This window comes from Antechinus flavipes, chromosome 6 (assembly GCF_016432865.1).
Source record: "Antechinus flavipes isolate AdamAnt ecotype Samford, QLD, Australia chromosome 6, AdamAnt_v2, whole genome shotgun sequence".
Taxonomy (NCBI): Eukaryota; Metazoa; Chordata; class Mammalia; order Dasyuromorphia; family Dasyuridae; genus Antechinus; species Antechinus flavipes.
Genome location: NC_067403.1, coordinates 237,878,640 through 237,904,811, shown reverse-complemented (window position 1 = coordinate 237,904,811; position 26,172 = coordinate 237,878,640). Strand labels below are relative to the sequence as shown.

General features: G+C 41.7%; 1 protein-coding gene across 6 annotated transcripts; it reads right to left on the bottom strand.

Moving 5' to 3' along the window:
- Positions 1-458: 458 nt before the first annotated feature.
- LOC127540011 (1-aminocyclopropane-1-carboxylate synthase-like protein 1) lies at positions 459-24,013 on the bottom strand. Of its 6 annotated transcripts, XM_051964515.1 has the most exons (16): positions 23,930-24,013; positions 21,334-21,612; positions 16,432-16,491; positions 15,700-15,770; positions 15,005-15,074; positions 13,072-13,138; positions 10,534-10,631; positions 9,239-9,316; positions 8,486-8,586; positions 7,803-7,892; positions 6,971-7,016; positions 6,721-6,862; positions 6,344-6,486; positions 5,642-5,704; positions 2,667-2,757; positions 459-1,573 (listed from the first exon to the last, which is right to left on the bottom strand). In XM_051964515.1, exons 2-16 carry the CDS (start codon positions 21,610-21,612, stop codon positions 1,476-1,478), a joined length of 1,497 nt encoding a protein of 498 aa, XP_051820475.1. In that variant the 5' UTR covers positions 23,930-24,013; the 3' UTR covers positions 459-1,475. The 6 variants fall into 6 exon arrangements, with proteins under 6 accessions (XP_051820475.1, XP_051820474.1, XP_051820479.1 ...); XM_051964514.1 differs by lacking the exon at positions 5,642-5,704 and having other exon boundaries at positions 2,667-2,820; XM_051964519.1 differs by lacking the exons at positions 5,642-5,704; positions 6,344-6,486 and adding an exon at positions 3,482-3,624 and having other exon boundaries at positions 2,667-2,820.
- Between the last annotated feature and the right edge of the window lie 2,159 nt (positions 24,014-26,172).

Below are 26,172 nucleotides of genomic sequence, written 5' to 3'. Positions count from 1 at the left end.
CTGATCCTACGAGGAGATGTTATGGGCCAGAACTTGAAACAAGGTACTAAGTGGAACTGATAGAAACAATGCTTGTGTTCACACCTTTAGAGAGCTCATATAAGCAAGAAGCTCTTAGGGCCAAAGAGCACTCTGGGAGGAAGCCCACAAGCCCACTCTCGGAGGTGGAGTCAGATTCATTCCATCTTCCACCTTGGTGCTGGCTGGAGGCTGAAGAAAGCAGAGGCAGAAGCAAAGAACAAAGCTGCAAGAGCTCTTAGAACCAAGGAGAGAAAGAGGTCTCTAAGAAAGCTAACCGGGCTTGGGAGGAGAAAATAAACATTTGGATTTTATTAGCTGGCTGTATTTGAGGTGATTATTACTCTGAACTGAAACTAAGGCTGCCTCCAGAAACCTCCCCAAGAAACCTGCTCCCAGAGAGAACAATCATATATTATAAAAAAGAAGAGAACACCACCTATAGTTATGTTTTATTTTCAAAAAATGTCAAAAAAGAGTGGATAGAGCACTAGCCCTGAAGTCAGGAGGACCTGAATTCAAATCTGAGCTCAGATACTTAACACTTCTTAACTGTGTAACCCTGGGCAAGTCACTTAACCCCAACTGCCTCAGCCAAAAAAACAAAAAAAAAAAAAAAAGTCAAAGGCTCTGTCTGCTGGAATAAGCAGGAAATCTATCTCAGTGGATAGAAAGTTGATCTCCAGTTGGTTGGTGTATGAGATGGCTGAGAGTGGGGCAGAGAAGGAGGGTACACAGGAGGAAATTGAGGCAATATAAAAACAAAAGTCATTGATAAAAATGTATTTGAAAACTGGCCTCAGATCCAGGAACAGAGCATCCAAGTCTTGCCTCTGACACATCTCGGCTGTGAGTCTGGACAAGTTCTTTGTCCCCAAAGTATTCTGGGTGACTCTCCAAGATGACGAGTTGCTGAGAGATTTCTGGCCCGCAGTGGCAGAGGCAGCTCCTCACCGGGGCCACCTTCTGCGGTTCCAGTCCCAGTTCTGACATGTGTACAGCTTGTCTTCCCAATGGACTCTAAAGGAGAGCAGGGTTTGTTTGGTTTTGTCTTTGTGCCCCTAGTACCTGGCATGGATCCCAGCATACAGCAATCAGCTTTCTGACTGAATGACAGGGGAAACAATTAGGCTCTCAAAGAGAAAGCCTTTATTTCACTTTCAAGTGAAGGGCTTCAGGAAGGGGCTGAGGACTCCTTGGAGAGGAGCAGAGGCCTGCTTTTCCAGGTAGTTTCCTGCTCATTCTGCTTGGGCAGAGGGAAAAACAGGGGAGTCACACATGGCAGAGACGGGCAGCCAACAGTCTGAAGTACAGTCTCTCTCCCGGGTTATCTAGGCTGCCTCTGATAAACTGCTCTGTTACACTTGCTCTTCTGTGGCCGTTCAGACAAGGGAGGAAATCCTGTTTCCAGCCCACACTCATCATCCAGCTTCTTGGGCTCCAAGTCAGAGGCCGCCTCACCTCGACTGAATGCTCTTCTCCAGGGGCTGGCAAGGGGAAGGGATCTTGGCCAACTGGGGCTCCTTCCCAAGCACCTCCCGGATCCGCTGCATGCCTGAGGAAAGAAGGGAAGGACAAGCTGCAGGAAGGTACCAGTGGGAATTGGGAAGGAAGGGCTAAGAAAAACTGAGGGGTCTCTAAAAGGGTCACAGGGAAAGCCCTCCTGGTGGAAGACTTTTCCCATCAGGCTCAGTTTTGAGACTAGCTTCTCCACAAAGCCTTCCCAGATACCCTTTGCCAAGAATATTCTCCCCATTCTCAATCTTACCTACATTGTTTGTTTCTGGATTTCCTCTTTGCCCTGTCACACTTGAGCTTATATGATCCGATAAAACAGAGTCTCTGAGAACCCCCATTTGCCGTGTATACAGTAGGCACTTAATAAATTAGGATTGATTGATCAATATATAATTCCTCTTAACAAGCATGAAGCTCCTTAAGGCAGGACTTTCTTAATTTTTATGTTATATCCTCTGTTCCTATTACAGTATACAGCAGGAGTCTAATAAATGTTTGTTTAATGTACTTTGTCTTTATATTCCCAGTTTTGAAACAAGAGGATTGCACATAGGAAGCATGTAGGAAGGTTGATGAAACCAAGAGGAAGATTAAATCAATGAGTGGATAGATAGATGTACAGATAGAGATGAAAGAATTATTAAGCAATTACTCTATGTTAAGTGCTAGGAATACAAATAGAAGGGAAGAAATGAAGGAAGGAAAGGAGGGGGAATGATAAAAAAGGGAAGGAAGGAAGGAAGGAAGGAAGGAAGGAAGGAAGGAAGGAAGGAAGGAAGAAAGAAAGAAAGAAAGAAAGAAAGAAAGAAAGAAAGAAAAAGAAAGAAAGAAAGAAAGAAAGAAAGAAAGAAAGAAAGAAAGAAAGAAAAAGAAAGAAAGAAAGAAAGAAAAAGAAAGAAAGAAAGAAAGAAAGAAAGAAAGAAAGAAAGAAAGAAAGATTTATTAAGGCTGGGAAGTTCTAAGGGAGAAGCCGTACATCAAACACAAGCCCCAAAAGATCAAAAGGAAGGGAGAGGATGAAAAGACATAGTGAGATATGGAGACAATTTTCGGAATACAGAGTTCTCCAGTCTAGTAGGAAGAAGAGAGGCAAGGGCTCAGTGCCCAGGAAAAGGGCAGCTCTCTCTCACCCAGCCACAGTCTGTGAATCTTGTCGGAGAAGACCAGGCGGAACCAGCCAGGTTCCTTGCACTCAAAGGCCTTTCCACAGGACAGAAGTACCTTGTGGTCCAGGAAACGGCGCCACAAGGAGAATTCCTCCTCAAAGGTATCTATACGCAGGTACTAGGAACAAGGGAAACAAAGCAAGATCTCAGGAGCCTTGGTCTCCCGAACTCAAATCTTCCCTCTCTGAGAACCATTTTCCACCAGCTGCCAAGATAACATCCAACTACATCCATTCTCTGTTCTACATCCATTGCTCCCTTGCTCAAGATCATCTAGTGGCTTCCTATTGCCCCTAGGATAATACTCCTTTCCATGTGATTTTTCTAGGTATATTGTTTATCACAGGAAACTTTTCCTGATCTACACACACACACACACACACACACACACACACACACACACACTCACACACTCTCTCTCTTCTCTTCTCTTCTCTTCTCTTCTCTTCTCTTCTCTTCTCTTCTCTTCTCTTCTCTTCTTTCTCTCTCTCTCTTCTCTCTCTCTCTCTCTCTCTCTCTCTCTCTCTCTCTCCTTGCTAGTTTTCTCCCATGTCCAAAAGGACTTTCTAATTATTTTGTATATCTTTGCATTTGTTTATCTATTTGAACTTTTGAATCTTTTTGCCACCCTCCTCCCCACCCAGGACATAAAGTCTATTTCATTTTTGTGTCTGGATCAGAGAGGTCAGTACCTGGCACATAAATGCTTATTAACTACTGGATGAAGAAACCCTTGCTTTACCTAACCAGAATTGACCCCAAACCACAACTGTCCTTACTTTTCTCAGGTCTATCCAGACAAAGAAACCAGCTTTGGTCCTGAGGAAGGGGACGCCCAGGGTCTCCAGCTCTTCTGTGACGTAGGCGTGGGCAGCCCTAAGCCGGGAATGGTTTTCGGACAGGTACACCTGGTTGATCCAATCTGTCCAAGTGGAAGGGAGCCCCAAAGAGAAATTGCGCCAATCCACCAATTCCACTGAACATCACCCCACTGATTTTAATAGTAGAAGCTTCTCCTCCCTACTTACTTTCAAGACTCATCACAGAGGGGGAAAAGGGCAAATCTTATTATCTGGAGAGTTTTCCACACCTTCCCCTGATTTTTTTTAACTGACCCAAGCCCCCCAGCTTCAGGCTGGAAGCCCAGCTCTGTCACCTCGGTCCCGAAGCAGCTGTGCCATCCGGTACTGGGTAGTGCCGCAGAGGCCATGCAGACAACCGAGGGAGGCCACGGCATTGGCGACGTCTTGATTCTCGGTATAGAGGGTGGCAAAGCGCACGCCTGAGATCCCAAAGTCCTGTAGAAGAACCGCTCTGAATATTGACCAACCCTTCCTCAATTTCCAGAGGAAAACCCATTCTTTCCTTCACTCCAGTACTTGAGTTTGGTCTGATGGGGGGCTTACCTTGCTGGTCCCCCATATCATGTGGGTCTTCTGGGGATCAGGAAGCCTGTGATGAAGATATACACAAAGGAACAGGAAGCACAATATGATCCACTAGAAAAAAACACATGACTCTCAATACTCAATGGAGGGATGGAGAGATGGATGGCTGGATTTAGGGCTTAACACGGGCTGCCATTGACTTTCCATAGTGCTCTGGATAAGTCACTTAATTTCTTCTTGTCAGTTTTCCTCATTTATGCCTCTCAATGCAGCAAAAGAACCCAATGGCTTTTCAGAACCAAGAGATCCAAAGTCAAACCCCAGCTGTGTGACCAAAGGCAACTCAAGACATCTCTCTGAGTCACAGTTTCCTCACCTGAGAAATGAGGATTTTAATTTCCCAAAGTACCTCACAGAGTCATTCAAAGAATGATGAGTTAAGGATGACAGCTGGCATTGATATGGGCTTCAAGGCTTACAGAAGATAGGCATTTGAGCTTCATAAGAATCCTATATCTTAGATGTTGCTATTGTTCCCATTTTACAGATGAAGAAACTAAGGCTGAGATAAGCTATTACATGACTTGTCCAAGGTCACATAGGTAACAAGACTCAGAATAAAGGCGTTCAGAGCTCACGTCACCTGTTGGTTTTCATTGGAAGCATTGCTCAGGAGAAGGAAGCCCCAGGGTGCAGGATGTTCAGGAAGAATGAAACTGGGCCACATGCAGAGGTTCTTAGAGAACTGGCTCCCACAGCAGCCCATATCCCAGGTAACATGCACTAATCGGGCTTTCTAGGGAGTGGGGAATGTGTCCCAGTTCTCACCCACACAGCCTCAGCCCTCACCTGTCCATGCTTAGGACACTTTGAAACATGGCGGACTCGTCAAAAACTGACAACATGTATATCTCATCCACTATCACATGAAGCTCATGCCTGGATGGGAGGAAAGGAGAGATAGTAAAAGGGGCCCTACAATAGGCCTACTGATAGAGCGTGACATCTTTGTTCCTCTCTCTCATCCGGGAATACCAGGAACTCCAAGGCAATCCCAATATACTTTGGATAGAAAACTACATACAGAAAAAGAACAATGGTGATTGAATGTAGATCAACACACGCTACGTTCATTTCTTTTTTCTGGGTTTTTTCTCTCCCATGGTTTTTCCCTCTTGTTCTGATGTTTCTCTCCCACATCATTCATAAAGCAATGTGTATTTTTAAAAATGAAGAAATAATGGAACTCCATGGTCAATTCCAACACCCACAGAACAATCTCCCAATGAGTGGTTCTCTTTGAAAGCCAACAGGAGTGGGGGGTAGAGTCGACCATTAGTCCCCTTCTCTACTCTTCCCCAAATCCCTCATCTCCAGCCTACTACAAGTAGATGGAATCCATATTTCTGAAGGAAGGGGATTCTTCCCCTTCCCACCAACACATACATAAGGCCCAACACCTGAGAGCTTCCAATTTTCAGCCAAGTATAATAAAGGGGTGGGGGGAAGGAAAGGGCAAGACCACACCTCTTTGCAAAGTCCAAGAAGTACCTTGTGGTCCAGGAAACGGCGCCACAAGGAGAACTCCTCCTCAAAGGTATCTATACGCAGGTACTAGGAACAAGGGAAACAAAGCAAGAAGCTCAGGAGCCTTGGTCTCCCGAACTCAAATCTTCCCTCTCTGAGAACCATTTTCCACCAGCTGCCAAGATAACATCCAACTACATCCATTCTCTGTTCTACATCCATTGCTCCCTTGCTCAAGATCATCTAGTGGCTTCCTATTGCCCCTAGGATAATACTCCTTTCCATGTGATTTTTCTAGGTATATTGTTTATCACAGGAAACTTTTCCTGATCTCCTACACACACACACACACACACACACACACACACACACACACACACACACACACTCACACTCTCTCTTCTCTTCTTTCTCTCTCTCTCTCTCTCTCTCTCTCTCTCTCTCTCTCTCTCTCTCTCTCTCTCTCTCTCTCTCTCCCCTTGCTAGTTTTCTCCCATGTCCAAAAGGACTTTCTAATTATTTTGTATATTTTTGCATTTGTTTATCTACTTGAACTTTTGAATCTCTCTCCCCACCTCCCTCCCCCCCCACCCCCTCCACCCCCCCAGGACATAAGGTCTGGATCAGAGAGGTCAGTACCTGGCACATAAATGCTTATTAACTACTGGATGAAGAAACCCTTGCTTTACCTAACCAGAATTGACCCCAAACCACAACTGTCCTTACTTTTCTCAGGTCTATCCAGACAAAGAAACCAGCTTTGGTCCTGAGGAAGGGGACGCCCAGGGTCTCCAGCTCTTCCGTGACATAGGCGTGGGCAGCCCTAAGCCGGGAATGGTTTTCGGACAGGTACACCTGGTTGATCCAATCTGTCCAAGTGGAAGGGAGCCCCAAAGAGAAATTGCACCAATCCACCAATTCCATTGAACATCACCCCACTGATTTTAACAGTAGAAGCTTCTCCTCCCTACTTACTTTCAAGGCTCATCACAGAGGGGGAAAAGGGCATATCTTATTATCTGGAGAGTTTTCCACACCTTCCCCTGATTCTTTTTAACTGACCCAAGCCCCCCAGCTTCAGGCTGGAAGCCCAGCTCTGTCACCTCGGTCCCGAAGCAGCTGTGCCATCCGGTACTGGGTAGTGCCGCAGAGGCCATGCAGACAACCGAGGGAGGCCACGGCATTGGCGACGTCTTGATTCTCGGTATAGAGGGTGGCAAAGCGCACGCCTGAGATCCCAAAGTCCTGTAGAAGAACCGCTCTGAATATTGACCAACCCTTCCTCAATTTCCAGAGGAAAACCCATTCTTTCCTTCACTCCAGTACTTGAGTTTGGTCTGATGGGGGGCTTACCTTGCTGGTCCCCCATATCATGTGGGTCTTCTGGGGATCAGGAAGCCTGTGATGAAGATATACACAAAGGAACAGGAAGCACAATATGATCCACTAGAAAAAAACACATGACTCTCAATACTCAATGGAGGGATGGAGAGATGGATGGCTGGATTTAGGGCTTAACACGGGCTGCCATTGACTTTCCATAGAGCTCTGGATAAGTCACTTAATTTCTTTTTGTCAGTTTTCCTCATTTATGCCTCTCAATGCAGCAAAAAGAACCCAATGGCTTTTCAGAACCAAGAGATCCAAAGTCAAATCCCAGCTGTGTGACCAAAGGCAAGTCAAGACATCTCTCTGAGTCACAGTTTCCTCACCTGAGAAATGAGGATTTTAATTTCCCAAAGTACCTCACAGAGTCATTCAAAGAATGATGAGTTAAGGATGACAGCTGGCATTGATATGGGCTTCAAGGCTTACAGAAGATAGGCATTTGAGCTTCATAAGAATCCTATATCTTAGATGTTGCTATTGTTCCCATTTTACAGATGAAGAAACTAAGGCTGAGATAAGCTATTACATGACTTGTCCAAGGTCACATAGGTAACAAGACTCAGAATAAAGGTGTTCAGAGCTCACGTCCCTTGTTGGTTTTCATTGGAAGTATTGCTCAGCAGAAGGAAGCCCCAGGGTGCAGGATGTTCAGGAAGAATGAAACTGGGCCACATGCAGAGGTTCTTAGAGAACTGGCTCCCACAGCAGCCCATATCCTGGGTAACATGCACTAATCGGGCTTTCTAGGGAGTGGGGAATGTGTCCCAGTTCTCACCCACACAGCCTCAGCCCTCACCTGTCCATGCTTAGGACACTTTGAAACATGGCGGACTCGTCAAAAACTGACAACATGTATATCTCATCCACTATCACATGAAGCTCATGCCTGGATGGGAGGAAAGGAGAGATAGTAAAAGGGGCCCTACAATAGGCCTACTGATAGAGCGTGACATCTTTGTCCCTCTCTCTCATCCGGGAATACCAGGAACTCCAAGGCAATCCCAATATACTTTGGATAGAAAACACCTCTACATACAGAAAAAGAACAATGGCGATTGAATGTAGATCAACACACGCTACGTTCATTTCTTTTTTCTGGGTTTTTTCTCTCCCATGGTTTTTCCCTCTTGTTCTGATGTTTCTCTCCCACATCATTCATAAAGCAATGTGTATTTTTAAAAATGAAGAAATAATGGAACTCCATGGTCAATTCCAACACCCACAGAACAATCTCCCAATGAGTGGTTCTCTTTGAAAGCCAACAGGAGTGGGGGGTAGAGTCGACCATTAGTCCCCTTCTCTACTCTTCCCCAAATCCCTCATCTCCAGCCTACTACAAGTAGATGGAATCCATATTTCTGAAGGAAGGGGATTCTGCCCCTTCCCACCAACACATACATAAGGCCCAACACCTGAGAGCTTCCAATTTTCAGCCAAGTATAATAAAGAGGGCGGGGGAAGGAAAGGGCAAGACCACACCTCTTTGCAAAGTCCAAGAACTCCTGCAGCTGTTCCTGAGAGTAGATGTCTCCCAGAGGATTATGGGGGTTGATGAGAATGAGACCTCTGACATTAATTCCCTGAAACAACATGAGCATGTGGATGGAGTGAATGGAGCAGGAAGTGGGTAACTTAACTCCATCCACCACCGCTTAACTTTGTCCATCACCACCCCCATAGTTAGAATCACAACTCAGGACAGTGTCACTAAATTATATAAACTGTTAAAGCTGGAAAGACCTTCAGAAATCAGAGATGGCTGGGAGTGCAATAGATTACATGGGTCTTGAATCTAAAAATGCTGCCTCAGAAACTCCCTTAGACTTGTAGTCCTCACCTACTCTCTCTACCTCAATTTCCTCATCTGTATAATAGCACCTCTCTCAGGGCTGTCATGGGAATAAGATAACATATATGATGTGCTTTGCAAATCTTAAAATGCTAAATCAATTCCGGATGCTCTCATCTCTGAAGACAAAATGCCTCCCTATTACAAGTCAGGAAACTCAATCCAAGGAAGAGAGGAAAACTTGCTCAAAGTCACATAGCAATCTGTTGGAGAAGATGAATCCTTACATGGTTATTTCCCACTCAGAAGAACTATTTATTTCTTGATATTCCCCCCCCCCCATATCCCAAATGAACCCATAGACTCCCAAAGCCTGAGGAAGAATCAGCCTTGATTGTGGTCATCAATTTCCATCCACTGATTTTGGGCTGAGATCCACATACCTCAGACTTGGCTCCCTGAAGGGCTATCTCCAGCTTCCTGACTGTAAGTTGGAAGGGGCGGCTGTCCATCCCAGTGACCTGGAAAAACTTTTCAAATTATTTGTGTTCAATTCCACTGATAGACAAGACCCTGAACTCTAAGTCACCCTTCCTTCCCACACTTCTATGGTTCCCTATCACCTCTGGGATTACAAATAATCTCTTTCTTTGGCAGTTAAAACCTTCATAACCTGACCCCAATCTATCTTCCCAGCCTCCTCACACATTGCTCTCTTTCATACTCCCTACAGTGGAGTCAAATTGGATTTGTTATTGCTCCTTTATCACAGCTTCCATTTTGTCTCCTTGCTTTTAATTAATTGGTTGTTCCCTTGAAATGCATTCCTCTCTTTCCAATGGGGGGAGGGAGGATGTGGTATAAGAATCAGCCAGTAGACAGACCCCTTCTCTATTCCTCCCCAAATCCCTCATCTCCAACTTACTACAGGTAGATGGAATCCATATTTCAAAAGACAGCCCTTCTTTCCTTACCCATACCTATTAGAATCCCTACACTCAAAAGTGCTCAGCTCAGGTACCATTTCTCAGGAGACTTTCCCATAGTTGCTGGCTGCAACCCCCCCAAAAATCCTTTATATAGATTTTGCATGTATTTTGTAAACAGGTAAGACACTTAATGCCTCTCTGCTTTAGTTTCTTAATCTGTAAAGATGGGAATCGTAATAGCACTTATCTTCCATATTGGATGGGATCCAATGAGAATCAAATGAGCTATTATTTGTAAAGTCCTGACACTAGGTGTTTTTTTATGTTATATTATGTCCATGTTGTCAACTAATAAAACAGAAGTTCCTCGGAAGCAAACAATGTTTCATTTTTGTCTTTGTAATTCCAGTGTCTAGTATAACATTTGGCAAATAGTAAGTGCTTAGTAAAATGCTTATTGATCGATTAGAGGAACTACCTTTCACATATATGTCTGTGTGGGATAAATATTCACACGAGTATGTGTCTCACACTCCCCACCTTGCTACATTAGCCTAGAAGACTAATTCCATTTCTTCTCCAGTTTAGCGCTTGAGGTCCACTGAGAATCCCAACCTGAGATTAGCCCTGAGCTATATGGAAGGTGATAAGTGACTTCTCTTCCCTTTCACCGCTAGTCCTGGCTACTTCAGATGCATCATCTTCTCCACTTTAGTGCACATTCAAAACTCAGAAAATTTCCTTTTCTTCTTGGGGTTGAACCATTCATTAAGCTCAGATTCCCATCTGGGAGTCCTGGAATCTCTTACCCTGCTATCCAGATGAGCATAAACCAGTCGAACATTCCCATAGAGATATACGTGTTGAGTGATGGCCCCATAATAAGGGCTGGAGATCAGAAAAGCCTCTGAAAGCAAAGATTAGAAAAGGATGTCATTCTAATGAAATTTTCTCCTACCATCCTACTCAGCTCTCTTTACCCCATCCCCACTTTCCACTCCCTCGCCCATCCCAACCATCTCTGGTTTTTTAGGAACATTTAGTAAGAGTTTGGTGTTTTGTTTTTTTGGCCCTAGGAGATTTTTATATCTCCCAACATTCCGACCCCAAAGTTGAGACCTTGGAGGTATTCGGAAGTAGCGTGATACAGTATAGTCAGAGTGTCTGCATTCAAGTTCCATCTTATGTGACAAGCCTTGGCAAAAGACTGAATCTTGGGGGTGAGAGAGACTGAAAAGTTGAGATTTTATATCTGTGTAAAATGAAGATTTGCTTGACTGAATATTTACAAGGATTTTGATTTTTTTTAACTAGAAGAGTAGAGGGGAGAAAGAAAAAATTTAATAAAAAATTTAATATGTTTAAAAGGGTGAAATGGGATGATAGGATTAAATTTAATAATCTCTAAAATCCCTACCAGTTCTAAACTAATGATTCTGTAAAGGTAATCGTGGCCCAGGGAAATTTGATCAGAAATAAAGGGTTTCATTAAAATGTTGTCATCAATCCTTTTTTATTTCCTTCTGAGAGAGAATTTTTTTTTTTACTGTGGAATACATTATAACACAATGAACAAAAGAAGAGCACAGTTCAATGGATACCCCACACATCATATCTGAATAACATGAAAATTGATTAACAATTCATTTATTTTATGATAATGTATCACAATTACAGATAATTATATAATACATAAATTTAGAATTATATATTTAAATCTCAATTAGAAATAATCCCTCTGCAGTGCCTTCCTGTTTCTTATAAAGTGTATTTTCTTTAGATTTTTTTTTAAGTCTTCATTTGTTACTTTCATTCCACATTCTCTTAGAGCCACCAGACCAGGTTCTATACAAATTGCCTTGATGTCTGCTCCAGAGACATCATCTTTAGCCAGAAAAAAAATCATCTAAAGTTACATCATCTGCCAAAGTCATTCTGCTTGTATGATTCCAAAAGATGTACTTCTTGGACTTTTCATCTGGCAGACAGAACTTGATCTCCTAGTCAAGACATCCGGGTCTAATTAGTGCTGGATCCAAAGTTTCCATTCAGTTTGTGGCCATAACCATTTTCACATCTCCCCTAGAGGCAAACCCATCCAACTAATTTGACAAGGATAAAATTGTCTTTCTCTATCTGAATCTGAATCGTACCTTTTGGTCCCAATGGTGTAGATTTTATCAATGAAGATAATTGATGGAGCACATTCCTCAGTTACTCAGAAAAATTCTCAAACAAATTTGGGCTCATCTCCTAAGTACTTTTAAAATAAGCCAAGTACCAATAATGCTGAAGATTTTTACTTGGGCCAGACAGACCACATGGAATGGCTCTTTCAGATGGTTTAATCCTCAGCTCTTCCTACTACTGAAGATGAGTGAGGAAAAGGTCCTCTGATGCCTTCAGTTTTTAAATCTGGTTATCTAATCCACCAATATTAGTATATGGTTCCTTTAGGGCCATCCCCACTTTTATCACCATAACGAGGGGTTCTGTGTCATCCATCAGAATGCCTACCACAGCATGAACCTTATGGTGAAGAATAGAACATCCCGGTTCTGGAAGATCCTTGTCTATAAATGACAAAGCTCTGATCCCATAAAGGTCAACACAACAGCATAATAACATTATGGAGATAGTTAAATAGCAATATTGGGATTTAAAAACTGGGTGTTTCTGATTCCAAATTTGTTTCTCTTTGCATTTCCTGATACCAATATGATACAATGAATAGAAACCTGAACTTGGAGTCAAAAGACTGGTTCAGATCCCAGCTCTTTTATCTACTGCCTGTGTGACCGTAGGCAAGTCACTGTGGGCCTCAGTTTCCTTCTCTAAAAATCAATGCGGTTCAACCAAATAAGAGGTTCTAAACCTTTATTGTACCATGAATCCTTTTGACAGTGTGGTTTACCACATTCACAATCATTCTCAAAATAATGTTTATATTCATAATTGAAAGAAGTGCTAAATTTCGGTTAGAGATGAGTGAAAATAAAAATGTAATTTGTTTTCTATCTAAATTCATGGATTCTCTAAAATCTGTCTTCATGGACCCTCTGAAATACACCTTCATGGATCTTCTAAAATCTGTCTATAGACCCTTTGGTTGAGAAGTGGGAACTATCTATAAACACTAGGTTATGAACTCTTGGATTGGATACTCACTAAATTTCTTTCCAAATCTTAATCTATGACAAGAAGGCATTAGAAAAAAGGAAAAATGATGCTCTCATTCTTGATGTGAAGGTGACTCTTTAAGCCTGGTGCCTGGGGCCTTATCAGTTACTCCTAATCACATCACAAGCCAGATCCCAGAACCACGTGACTCAGAAAAACTCACTCACCCCCTGCATTACACAGGACAGTAGCCAAGGCAGAGAAGAGGGAGGCACAACCATTCGCCACTACCACCTGAGGAGACACAGGAAAGAAGGGAGAAAGGAAAGAGGAAAAAGAGAAGGGAAGGAAGGGAGAGAGGGAGAAAGAAAGGGGGAAGGAAGAAAGGGAGGGAAAGAGAAAGGGAGGGAAGAAGGAAAGAAAGAAAGGGGGAAGGAGGGATGAAAGAAGAAAGGAAGAGAAGAAAGGGAGAAATGAAGGAAAATTAAGTATTATTCCTATTATGTGCCAGACACGGTGCTAAATGTTTTAAAAAGATCACATCTGAGTCCTACAAGTAGGTATTATTATTATCCCTATTTTACAGTTGAAAAAACTGAGGCAGACAAGTTAAATGACTCCCTCAGAGTCAAAGAGCTCATAAGGGTCTCTGATCAGATTTGAACCGAGGGCTTCCTGGACTCCAAGCCCTCTAGCCACTGTGCTACCTAGCTGCCTCTAGGTAAAGATGAGACAAAAATAAGGTCATCTCCAGAAAAAGAGAGCTTTTAACAAGGGAAACTTGCCCTCACATGGTGTGGCTACCTCCTTTCCCTCAGGCTTAGGGGGCTGGGAGTGGGGAGAGAAGGGAAAGCCCTTCCTGCTCAGGGTGAGCTCCCAGGGTAAGTGAAAACACAGCTGAGAATGCTCCACTTAGGATGAGATATGGAGAGCCTGCGATCATTTCAAGGGCACCTCAGATTGGAGGGGGGAGATTGCAGTTTGAACACAGAACAAAATGAGAAAGAGAATCACAGCTAGACCCTGCATTGCTCCCATTTCTAAAAGCCAACTCAAATAAGACCTGCTCCTCCAGGAAGTCCTCTCTGAAACGCTTCATTGGTTCATATTCCCAATCTCTAATGCACTTATCTAGGGATAGTCTATTTATCAGAGAAGCTGGGATGGTGTGGAATAGGGGCCAGACCGCTATGCCAGAAGAGAGATATTCACTGGGAAATCCCTAAACCAAGCAAATCATAAGTTGGTACAAAACAGAACGTTACCAAAGGAAGCAACATGGTGGGTAGAGAACTAGATTAGGAGTCAGAAACATGCAGGTTCAAAGCTGAGGTCCGTCCCTATTAGCTGCATGCTCCTGGTCAAGCCATGTAACTATTCCTCTCTTGTGCCTCAGTTTCCTCTTTCTGTATAAAGATAGCACCTTCCACAAGGTGGCTGTGAAGACGGCATGAGACAAGATATGTAAAGTGATACGTAATATGTCAGCAATTATAATAATGATTTTAAACATGTTCAAATGGGATATTTGTTAAGCTCTGGCATATAGTATATAATAAATGCTTCATAAATGCTTATTCCCTCCCTCTCTCTAGTCCCCTACAGCACCAAAAGTTCCATCAGAATGAGGAATATCTTATCTAAAGTCCACATCTCCCCATGTCAGTCACACAGTAAGTGTTTAAGCAATGTTTGCTGTCTGATGAGATGATGGATGGAGGGATGGATGGATGGATGGATAGATGAACAGGTGGATGGATGGATGGATAAATGGATAGATGGATGGATGGATGGATGAACGGATGGATGGATGGATGGATGGATGGATGGATAGATGGATGAACAGATGGATGGATGGATGGATGAACGGATGGATGGATGGATGAACAGATGGATGGATGGATAGACAGATGGATGGATGGATGAACGGATGGATGGATGGACAGATGGATGGATGGATGGATGGATGAACAGATGGATGATGGATGGATGGATACCTCCTCCTCAGAAGAGGAGAAGGATAATAAACCTTTCCCCAATAGTTCCTAATACAAAGAACTAAGAAAAATGCCAGCAGGGCCAGCCTTTATCCCACCCCTACCCAGAGAACACACCCATTACTCCCAAGTCACCCAGGGGTTGAAGAACAAGATTACCCACATTCTCTGGCTTGAGGGGAACAGGGGCCTTGCAGTAGTAAGTCAGGAACCCAGCCACTTCATCCCGAAGCCTGTGAAACAAGCCAACAAACATGTGGAATGAAGCAGCAATGATGGATAGCAAAGCCATATCAAGCTGACCTTCCGAGTCGTCCCTCTTTTGCCCCCTGGACTCTGGCCATGGCTTATGGAGACTTCCATCTCTGAAGGCCAAGGTTCAGAAGTCCCTCCAGCTCTGACATTCCCTGTTCTAAGATCCTTCCCAGCTCTGACCTTCCCTGTTTTAAAATCCTTCCCAGTTCTGATATTCCATGTTCCAAGGTCTTTCCCAGCTCTGACATTCTCTGTTCTAAGGTCCTTTCTAACTTTGACATTCCATGTTCTAAGGTTCCTCCTGGATGTTTTTAAGACATAGTAGACATGTGATAAATGTTTATTGATTTATTTATTGGCAGGGTTCTAGGTTAGATTTTTTCCAGCTCCAGTCTTCATGCCTTCCAACCTTAATACTATGTTCTAGGCTACTCTAAGGTCCCTTCTATCACTCTAAGCTTCCTCCTCTGTAATAGATGGACTTGCTCTACATGATCTCCAAAGGCCCTAATTCCTATGACCCCAAGGACCGCCCCCTTCCCACTTTCCCCAGGAGTCAGTCACCCGTGTCCTCAGAAAGCAAAGCAGCTGGGAGCTACTGACCACCTGTGTCCTTTCCAGTCAGGATACTGCAGCAAGGGAGGCTCAATGTGTTGCATGTCCTTCTGATTCAGCTGGTGGGGAAAGAAGATAGAGCAGTGGGACCTTGGCAGGTGCACAGGCCTGGGAGGCCCAAAGTGGAGAGGGGGAGTAGCAAAGTCTCCCATGTGAGACAAACACGACTGACAGCTAGCCTCCAGAAGTCAGGAAGTGGCGGATTTGAGTCCTGCCTGGAGCGCCCACTGGCTCTGTAAGCCTAGGTAAGTCACCTACTCTCCTAGTACCAAAGGCAACCTTTGAGTCGCTCCAGTTGCCAAGGTAAAAGAGCTTTCCTTCCCAGGCATCCCCTACCTCAGTGGACTCACAGTGACAACCACCCCCTAAAAACAAATCTGGAGCCTGTATTATTTAGCCTCCCTCCCTCCAGATAAACAAAACTGCTTTGGAGAGATCCTCAATCATTTTTAATAGGATAAAGAGACTGAAAACAAAAGTTTGAGAACCACTGCTCTAGACAGACACAAGCACACAGCCCAGACAAAATCACTCACCTGGCCAAAAACTCTTTTTATCTCCCATGCCTTCTCACTCCTGCCTCGGCTATCCCTTTAAAGGCCATTCCCACAGTCAAGAAAAAGAATTGTGACATTCCCCCTCAGTGGTTTCTGGGATATTCCCTGGAGACATTCAAGGAAAAGCAGCAGGAATATCTTCAGTTGAACACCCAAGACTCACCCGGCTGGACAGCAGGTCAAAACAGAGCTTGTTTTCACTGGTCCCAAGGTTAATGATTCCCTGGAGGTTGGAGGGAGAAAAAGAAGTGGGACAGGTATAGTAGACAAGGCTGCCTCTGTAAGGGGGGAAGACCCCACCCTAACCATGGATTAGCAGGACCCCAACAGGTCCCTCTACTCTTTGAATATTCCATTCTTATAGGAGCAAAAAGGCATGGAGTCTCTTGATGATAATGATAGATTTTATATAGGTCTTTAAGATTTTCAAAATACTTTGATTCTCAAAATTCCATGAGATAGGTGAGAATCCCTATTTAATTTTTATAGTGAGCAAAAATCTACTTTTCTTGCCCTCCCACCTTTCCCGCGTCCAATGGAAAAAATAGAAAAAGAAAAATTTTGCAACAAATATACATAGCCAACAAAACAAATCCCACGTTTGGATATGTCCTAAAATGCTATGTCTCAATTTGCATATTAAATCTATCACCTCTCTATATCAGGACATGGGTAGAATATTTCATTCATGATTCCTCTGCAATAGGGGTTATTGTACTGACTAGAGAGTTAAGTCTTATGAAGCATTGTCTTGGGGCAACTAAGTGGTGGATAGAGTACCAGTCCTGGAGTCAGGAAGATCTGAGTACTTAATACGTACTAGATGTGTGATCTTGGACAAGTGGCTTAACTCTAATTGCTTTACTAAAGTAAAAAAAAAAAAGTGTTTTGCCTTTACAATGTTGATGTTATTGTATTAATTGTTTTGCTGCTTTGTTTTACATCAGTTTGTAAAGATCTCGCTTTTCTAAAACCATTCCCTTCATTAATCTTTACAGCACAATATTCCATCACGTATCATAATTTGTTAAGCCCCACTCCTCCCATTCATCAACTAACCTCCTTAGTTTCCAGCTCTTTGCCACCACAAAAAGCTGCTAGAAATATTTTTGTAACAATCCCCATTTTACGGATGAGGAAATGGCTCATATTTAGTAAAGTAAGTAGGCTGAATTAAATCATTCATTTCCAAAGTGAAAAAAGGGAAATCTATCTACAAAGGGAGAATGAATTATTACAGAAGCCCTCAAATTTACAAGCAATTCTATTCCAACATACCTTCTGAATACTTGATAAATAATGTCTCACACATAGAACTGTTCCTTAAAAGTATATATAATGAATGCAAATTCATCTTGATGTATTACTGAAGAATAACACCTTTTATCATAATGGGTCTTTTCAATTAACATATATTACTAGTATAACTACTGTCATGTACATGTCTGAAACATATTTTTGACATTTAAATGGAGTCTTCATATTTGGAAAGTTTAGGGACCCCTGAGTTAAGTGATCTCTGAGAATCTTTTCAGTTTTAATGTCCTTTGTTCTCAAAATACCTTCCAGTTTTGTCAAGATAAAATCTAAGGTTTATCCCAGCTGTGATATTTTATGCTCTAGTACTAATGTCCCTGCCAGGTCAGACATTCTATGTTCTAAGATTCCTTCTATAGCTAATATTTTATATTCTGTGCTCCTTTCTTACCCTCACACTGTGTTTTAAGGTTCTTTCCAGTTCTTGCATTTTATATTCTTAAGGTCTTTTGAGTTCTAATATTTTATGTTCTAAAATTCCTTTCAATTCTAATATTTTAAATTCTCTACTCCCTCCCCGTTGTGAGATTCCAAGTCCTATATTTCTTCTGGTTCTGATATTTTATGTTCTAAAACTCCTTCCAATTCTAATATTGTATATCCTACTTTTCACCCCCTTCCCTAGTTGTGACATTCTAAGTTCTATAATCTAAAGTTCCTGCCAGCTCTGACAACATGATGTTCTTATGTCCACTCCTTCTGACATTCTACGTTCTGTCTTAGAAGGTGCCCTTCCAATGCTAACATTTCTATTGTTCTTTATTAAAAACCTAGAGCTCCAGATCAGGGCCGATACACGGCAAAGAAATCATAAGCATTTCTCCTGAGCCCATAGAAATACCAACAAGGTCTTGATCACATTAAAAAGTAGAATCAGATTACCAGTCTATTTTAGGGCTAAGAAAAGTCCCTTTCCCAGTGAGATGTGAAAGGGACTTAGATCTTAGGGTTTTAGTGATGTTTAATTTGAATAAAATTGCAGGCTTCAGTAAATGAGACCAAAGAGTCTGTAGTTCCACTGAAGTCTGCCTGGGATCTCATTCAATTCTACATCCCATTTTCTTGTTATTATTGTTGTTAAGAAGTCTATAATCATCAAAACTGTGAACATTTCATTATACAAATAACAGAAAATAAGATTATATGTGTAACTGTGAATTTGTTTTAAAGTATATATTATTTTTATATATTTTATTATGTTTTTATTATATATTTCATATAGTATATATTTATTTATACATATTATATAGATTATATATTTATAATATATTTTATATGTTTTTATATTTATATTGTTATATATTTTATATATTTTTATATATAATATTATATATATAAAGTACATATCTGTATATGCTGTTTTAAAGTATATATTTAATTGAACACTGTAAAAAATAAAAAGTACGGTCAGAAATAGGGGAAGCAGCAAAGGATTACTGTAAGATTGAGTAAAGTCAACTAAGAAAAAATAGAAGGCATTTCTATTTTCACACTGGGAAAAGTGAAGTTAGGGAACTCATCACCTCAATTGGTTATATAGGTTATAAAATATAACTACAACTACTAAAAAAATTAGATAAATTCGTGGATGACACTGCTTTGTAATCATTGTAAGAAACTGGGACATTTGGAAGAGAAATTCCTATCTCTTAGTCATTATTTCCTTCCAACAAATTATCTATTACTGATGCTGACTGAGGCAAGTAATAGGGCTGGATTTAGGTCAATAAGCTTTTAAGGAAAAAGAATCATCTTTTTGTAACAACCATATTGTATATGTATATACATATATATATATATAATACATCATGTATCATCCTTTGATTTAATTAGTACAAATTCATTCAGTCTAATGGACTACTCACCTCCACGGCTAGTGATTCATTATTTCTGGTATGTATTTCTGAATTACTGAGATGACTCAACATATGGATCCAGACTTGCTCTGTTATTATGGCTATAAGCCATAAAGGATGTACATGGAACCAAACAGGGCTCTGGTTGCAGACCCTTGACTGGGGGATCTGACACAGATAAAGAAATCTCCATGGTCACACAAGCCAACTTAAACCCAAACAAGGGCTCCCTTGATACCATTCCCAACCAAAACTCCTTCATATTTTTCTTGGAGACCTTCAATGGGATAGAATTCACCACCTTCCATCCCAGCCCATTCCACATTTGAACAACTCTAATCATTAGGAAGTTTCTCCTTATAATGAACTTTGAAAATCTGCCTTTCTCTCACTTGTGGTTCCTAGTTTGGCCTTTTAAGACCAACTAGGGCAAATCTAATATTTCTTCCACATCAAACCCTTTAAATATTTGAAAGCAACAAATATGTCTCTCCAGGTCTTTTCCTTTAACTGATGTTTGTATGGTTTAGTCTCAAAGCCTTTCCCATTTTTATTGCTTCTTCAGAGGCTCTGCAACTTGTGGTACCCTGAACTGTATATAACACCCCAGATGTGACGTGTTCAGGGCCAAAAACAGCAGAACAATGATTGCTTTAATCTTGGACACTAAGCTCTAAGATGCTACTACTATTTGGAGCTTCCATGTCATTTACTGTCTCTTTTTGAGTTTCTGCTTTACTAAAAATCTCCAGATCTTTATCAAACAAACCAAAAAAGCCTGTCTGTATCTCCTTGATCTTACACCTATGTAATTCATCTTTTTAAAGTTTATTTAATTAATATTTTTAATCTAAAGATGACTTGATATTTATCTCTATTAGATTTCATCTTATTTTGCTTTGTCCATCACTCTCACATATTGTGACAGATGATTATTTGGACTCCTATTTTATTCCAATAAGTATTAATCAGTTTGATATAATTTCATAGGAGTAGTAATTTGCTGTGCATATTAGCTGTGAATTGCAAATTTTAAGTTCATTTGCTTAATCATAGGAAATCAACTAGAGGACTTCCACCCTTGTTTTTCCATTTTATGGTGCCAGAGGTAACTCAATTACATGGAAAACTTCCCCCCCCAACCCCGCCAAGCTAGTTTTGTTGCCCCTCTGTCCCTCATGACCCCTCTATTGCCCAACGTTGGTATATGACCATAAGCACGTAGCTAATGAGTGATCCTGGCTGCTGGACTGTGGCCTGCCTTTGTACTGGCCTGTTGGACCATAAATGTTTTAATATTTTATATTTATTTAATATTTAATATTAATGTCTGATGAGTAGACAAACCTGTTCATCAACTTTGGTAGGCCCTCCTGGAAGGAAATGATAGGTCTGTTAAGCTTTGCTCACCAGCCTATTTGTCTACCAATGAGATCCTACTTTTTGTGTAGATATTCCTAGAGGGTCAAGCCTATCCACCAATCCGACACTGTATTTTTGACCTGGTCTAACTGCATTGTCTGGGTATGAAACTAAGGCCCTGGAGGAAATGGGCATCTCAGATTGTGAGGAAGATTTCCTCTTCATTGAAGGGGGCCATGGACCTTTTAATAGAGTATCATTGGCTCAGCATTCTATCTCAGTGGTTTTTCTGGCAGACTGGACAATTTTGAAAGTCCTTACATTGAGTTTTAGAAATAGGATCCCAATGTTCTAATCAAGGTAACAACAGGAGCCTGCTTAGATCAGAAGGTTATTCGGTGGAAGCTAAAACATTAATTGGGAGCCCCCCTAATTGACAAGATGCAGCTTGGGCTGGAAGCAACCTTATCTTCTCTACACGGCCTACCCTCCAGCTTCTTCCTGTGACTTCCCAGGGCAGGTGCACTCACGTTAGGGTTCTTGTCTTCATCATACTCATCCAAGTGGTAGGCCTTATAACCTTCCTCGGCTGCATCCCGGAAACATTTGATGATGCTTCCTCGAGAAGAGAGGTACGGACTCATCTGGGAAAACTTGGCAGCAGGATCGCCCAATCCATAGAAATCAACAGGATCCTCATCTCTCTTCTCAGAGGATTCCCTGCCCAGACCCTCTCCATGGTTAGTGCCCAATGATGGAGCAGGGGAAGGCGCCAGGTCTCTGTCCTCCTGCTTTAACATGCTGAACATCTACAAGAAGATTAAGACACAGAACTTAAAATCATGCTTTGATACTTCTCGTGAAATCAAAGGTAAATTGGACTGGAAGCAGAGATGTGCTAGTAAAAATTTAACAACCCTTCCCCAAAACCTAAAATGTACTAGGACACACTTTCAAGTTTAATCTGCTTTATTAATATTTTCTCGCTCACTTTCTTAAGTCTAAATAATCAACAAAATAATAAATAAAGCTCCCATTTGTAGCGTTGGCAGATGATAACTTAAATATGCTGAAAATTTAGCAATGGGCTCTCTCCCAACCCTGTACCTCCTGATTCCAGCACACCTCTGACTGACATAGGAGCTCAGTCCCTTAGTCACACTTAATTTTTTTTTCATTTTTCCTTTAAAATCACTTTGAATAATAAAACCTTAATTTAAAAAAAATTAATCAAGGAAGAAGAGAAAAACCACATTTAATAATATCCCTCTCTACCACTTCTGGTGGGAAACCATCTTGTCCAAGGTCAGTGTGACAGTTCCTTTTTTCATACTAATCTATAAAATGAGGTTAGAGGATCAGAATTTGAACTCCACAAATTCCATCCCAGTTATGACATCCTCAGATTCTGCAAAACCCCATTCGCTACTATTATACTATACTATACTATACAATACTATATTATACTATATTAATACTATACTATAGTATCCCTGCTATACTATACTATACTATACTATATAATACTATACAATACTATACTATACTATACTAATACTATATTATAATATCCCTGCTATACTATACTATACTATACTATATTACATACTAATATATTATACTATATATATATATTATACTATGCTATAGTATCTCATTACTAGAGGTGGGGAGAAGGCAGAGGACGTGTTTTTTGCACATCTCTAATACACAAATTCAAAATAACACTTAATAAGAGTCTCTTGGATTTTCCAATAAGCTACCCCTAAGCTAAGTAGTGGCAGGGACTTTCCAGCCAAACGTCCTCTCTCCAAAGCCTAGCAAATTGCTTTAGTACGCCCTCAGAATGTACCACTGAGCTCCTACTCAAGAACCCCTTTCTACAAGTTTACTTTATTAATTTCTATGATGAGAAAAATGAGAAAAGTTTCAGGCCTTTCTAAGACAGAAGAGATGGAGCATTCCTGGAATCCGGAGCCTTCTCTATAATCCCAACCCAACAAAAACCCGGCTTACTCTATTCCTGAGTTCTAAGGAGGGATCATCAGTCACTATGCAAAAGACTGGAGGACGGGGTCTTCGGGCAACTGCACCTACCCCGGAAGATTCGGGAAGAACCTCTACCAGTTTGGGAAGGTTTACATAACAAATTATATACAATAGAGACAAATCATGTACAATAGAGGCAAAGAGAGAGAGAGCTTAAGATAGGGCTTAATAAATATTTGTGGAATTTAATGGAGCCAGTTTCAGGTTTTAAGAGAGGTCCTAGTTAGTGTAAATGAGCTTAAGAGGCAGAGAATATTAAATAAAATGTTAAATTTTAAAACGAAATGCAGATCCAAGGCAATCCTAATCATTTTTGGATGGAAAAACTCCATCTGCATCCAGAAAGAACTGTGGAGATTAATGTAAATCAATATATGTTATGTTCACTTTTTTCTGTTTTATTCTGATTTTTCTCTCCTGATATGATTCATACAGAAATGTGTACTAAAAAAAAAAAAAGTTAATATAACCAGAAAAAAATTAAACAAACAAAAAAATTAAATGAAGAAAGGATTCCATTGATTATAAGAAATCTACCAAGACTCAGAAGGAGGCAGGAAGAGGTGGAAGGAGGTGTGGCTCTAAGTGACGGGAAAATCCCCATTTGCCCCGCTTTTATTTTGAGGCGGTTTGGGGAGAAAAGTGGATCTTTGACTATTTGGGGAGAAGAGTCTGGGATTGCATTAGTATCGGGAACTCCCAGTGTGGCGATTCCCCCCACCAAACCGAAGGCCACCTTCTCTGGGGCGCCGAGAAGTTAAGAGACGTGCTTCGGGGCACTCGCAGCCAGAATGTCTGCGGCCAGAACTTCTGGCCTCCCAGGCCAGCTCCCTAGCCCCAAATCAGCACTGTCTACTTCTCTGCGGAAGGAGCTGGTCCCAGGCTCCTCCAGGACCGGGATCCCACTCTGCAGGGAAGTGGGAGAATAGCTCAGAAACGGGCCTGAGAGGGCGAGGGGATGGGGAGGGGGGAGGAGGACAAGGGGGGGTGCCCCACGTAAGGAAAGGGTGAGCGATCCGGGACCGTCCTCGCTCTCCTGAGGCGGAGGGAGCCGGGGCCAAAGCCGGGCACACTTACTTCCCAGCCCAGGTGCGGGTCCCACTGCAGGGTATTGTCGCGTCCCCAGCTCGGCGCAAGCGTAGAGCCCGGAAGAGCTCCGGAAGAGGAGCTGCCGGGAAAGGGGAAGGAGAGCCTGGCCAGCCGGGCCCGAAGCGCCCGGCCCCGCGTGGGAGGAGCGGCCCGGCCTATTGCCTACCTGCCCGCTGAGGGTGGGGGCGGCGCCGGGCCGGAGGAGGGCCCACTCCATTCCGCGGACGCACTTCTTGGGCCGGCCTGTAGAATCGATCGTTAAATAACCAGAAGAAGCAGTTATAGCTCGGAAAGAGAAACATTATACAAACCAAGGATTACTATTTAAGTAGTGTTGGGTAAAATGTTAATGATGCAGATTAAACGTAAACTTAAAATGTTGCAGATTAAATTTAAAAGTGTGTCCAGCCTTCGTGATTCGGATAATCTGACACCTCTGGATAATTCTCAACAAGATGGCCTTCTAGAGCGCGCAAAGCACTTTACAAACCGCGTCGTCCTACTGATCTTCGTGTGAGAGGGGATGTAGTCCCGATCTGGAGAGGAGAAAACTTGTTCTGAGATTTCCTGGACGTCCGATGAGTAACTGTCAAAATAATGGCTCTGCGCTCACCTCTGCTCTGACTCCAGCGTTGTCTACTCTACAACGCGGTCATCTTTTCTGTGTCCCGGACTTCTTCGGCAATCCGGGGGCTCCTATAGACCCCAGCTTCTTTTTTTTTTAATAACTTTTTATTGACAGAACCCATGCCAGGGTAATTTTTTACAGCATTATTCCTTGCACTCACTTCTGTTCCGATTTTTCCCCTCCCTCCCTCCACCCCGTCCCCCAGATGGCAAGCAGTCCTATACATGTCAAATAGGTCACAGTATATCTTGCATACAATATATGTTTGCAGAACCGAACAGTTTTCTTGTTGCACAGGACGAATTGGATTCAGAAGGTAGAAATAACCCGGGAAGAAAAACAAAAATGCAAATAGTTCACATTCGGTTTCCCAGTGTTCTTTCTCTGGGTGTAGCTGCTTCTGTCCATCTTTGATCAATTAAGGCTCTCTTTATCGGAGAGATCCACTTCATCAGAATACATCCTCATACAGTATCGTTGTTGAGGTATATAATGATCTCCTGGTTCTGCTCATTTCACTTAGCATCAGTTCATTTAAGTCTCCCCAGTCCTCTCTGTATTCATCCTGTTGTAGACCCCAGCCTCTTAAACTGTGGATTCTGACCCTATACGTGTTCTCAAAACAATGTGGGGGGCGTGAAATTAAGGTTGATGATCATTAAAAGTTTACTTTGTATTCCTATTTTATATATCTATATACCCAGCCTTGGCGTAATAATGAGTCGGTCAAAAAGAAGTCGTGAGGGGAGAAAGTTTAAGAAGCCTTTCCCAGATTCATATTTGTAAGCTCATAAAATAAAACATCAGCACAAAATAAAGCACATTGCATTACAAAGGAAACCAATTCTGTTGAAATACTTATGAATATATGAAATATATATTCTAAACAAATGAGATTCTAAAACTGTTCTCTATTCTAGGCTCTGTTCTAAGGTCCCTTTGAGCAGTCAGTCCATATTCTTCTGTAGAAAGTCTCATCTCTTCCCTTCCATGAACCAACCATCTACTTCTGGCATCTTGTGCTTTGAGATCTTCTCCAGATATTAGATCTATATATTAAGATCCTTTTCAACTGACATTGTACTTTTTTCAGATCTCTTCTACCTTTGACATTCGAAACTACTCTCTTAAACCACTCAAATTTAAATAAATGAATTTCACTCATAAAATAATCATATCTTCTTAGTCATCCCCTTACTTAGACAGGTATTACTTTAATACAGGAAGGCTGAGGCTGAGGATTTCTGAAACTCAGGAGTTCTGAGCTGCCAGAAACCTAACACTTAAAACTAAACAGAAAACTAAACTTAAACCCATGGAACATTTCCATTAAGTTCAGCCTAAGAAGGGACAAATTGGTCCAGGTAGGAAACAGTGTAAATGAAAGTTCACTGGAATATCAGAGTGGGTGGGACAAGCCCCTCAGTAGCTTCTACACTTCTAAAATAAGGGAACTAGGGAAAAGACTGGTCTTTTTAAAAGGAAAAAAAAAATCCCTCCAGCATTTCTGTCAATTTCACTTTTTTAAAAAAATAATTAGGCAACTATAGGTGTTTATGGCTCTATATTATATATTTATCATCTTGCATTATTGCATAAAGGA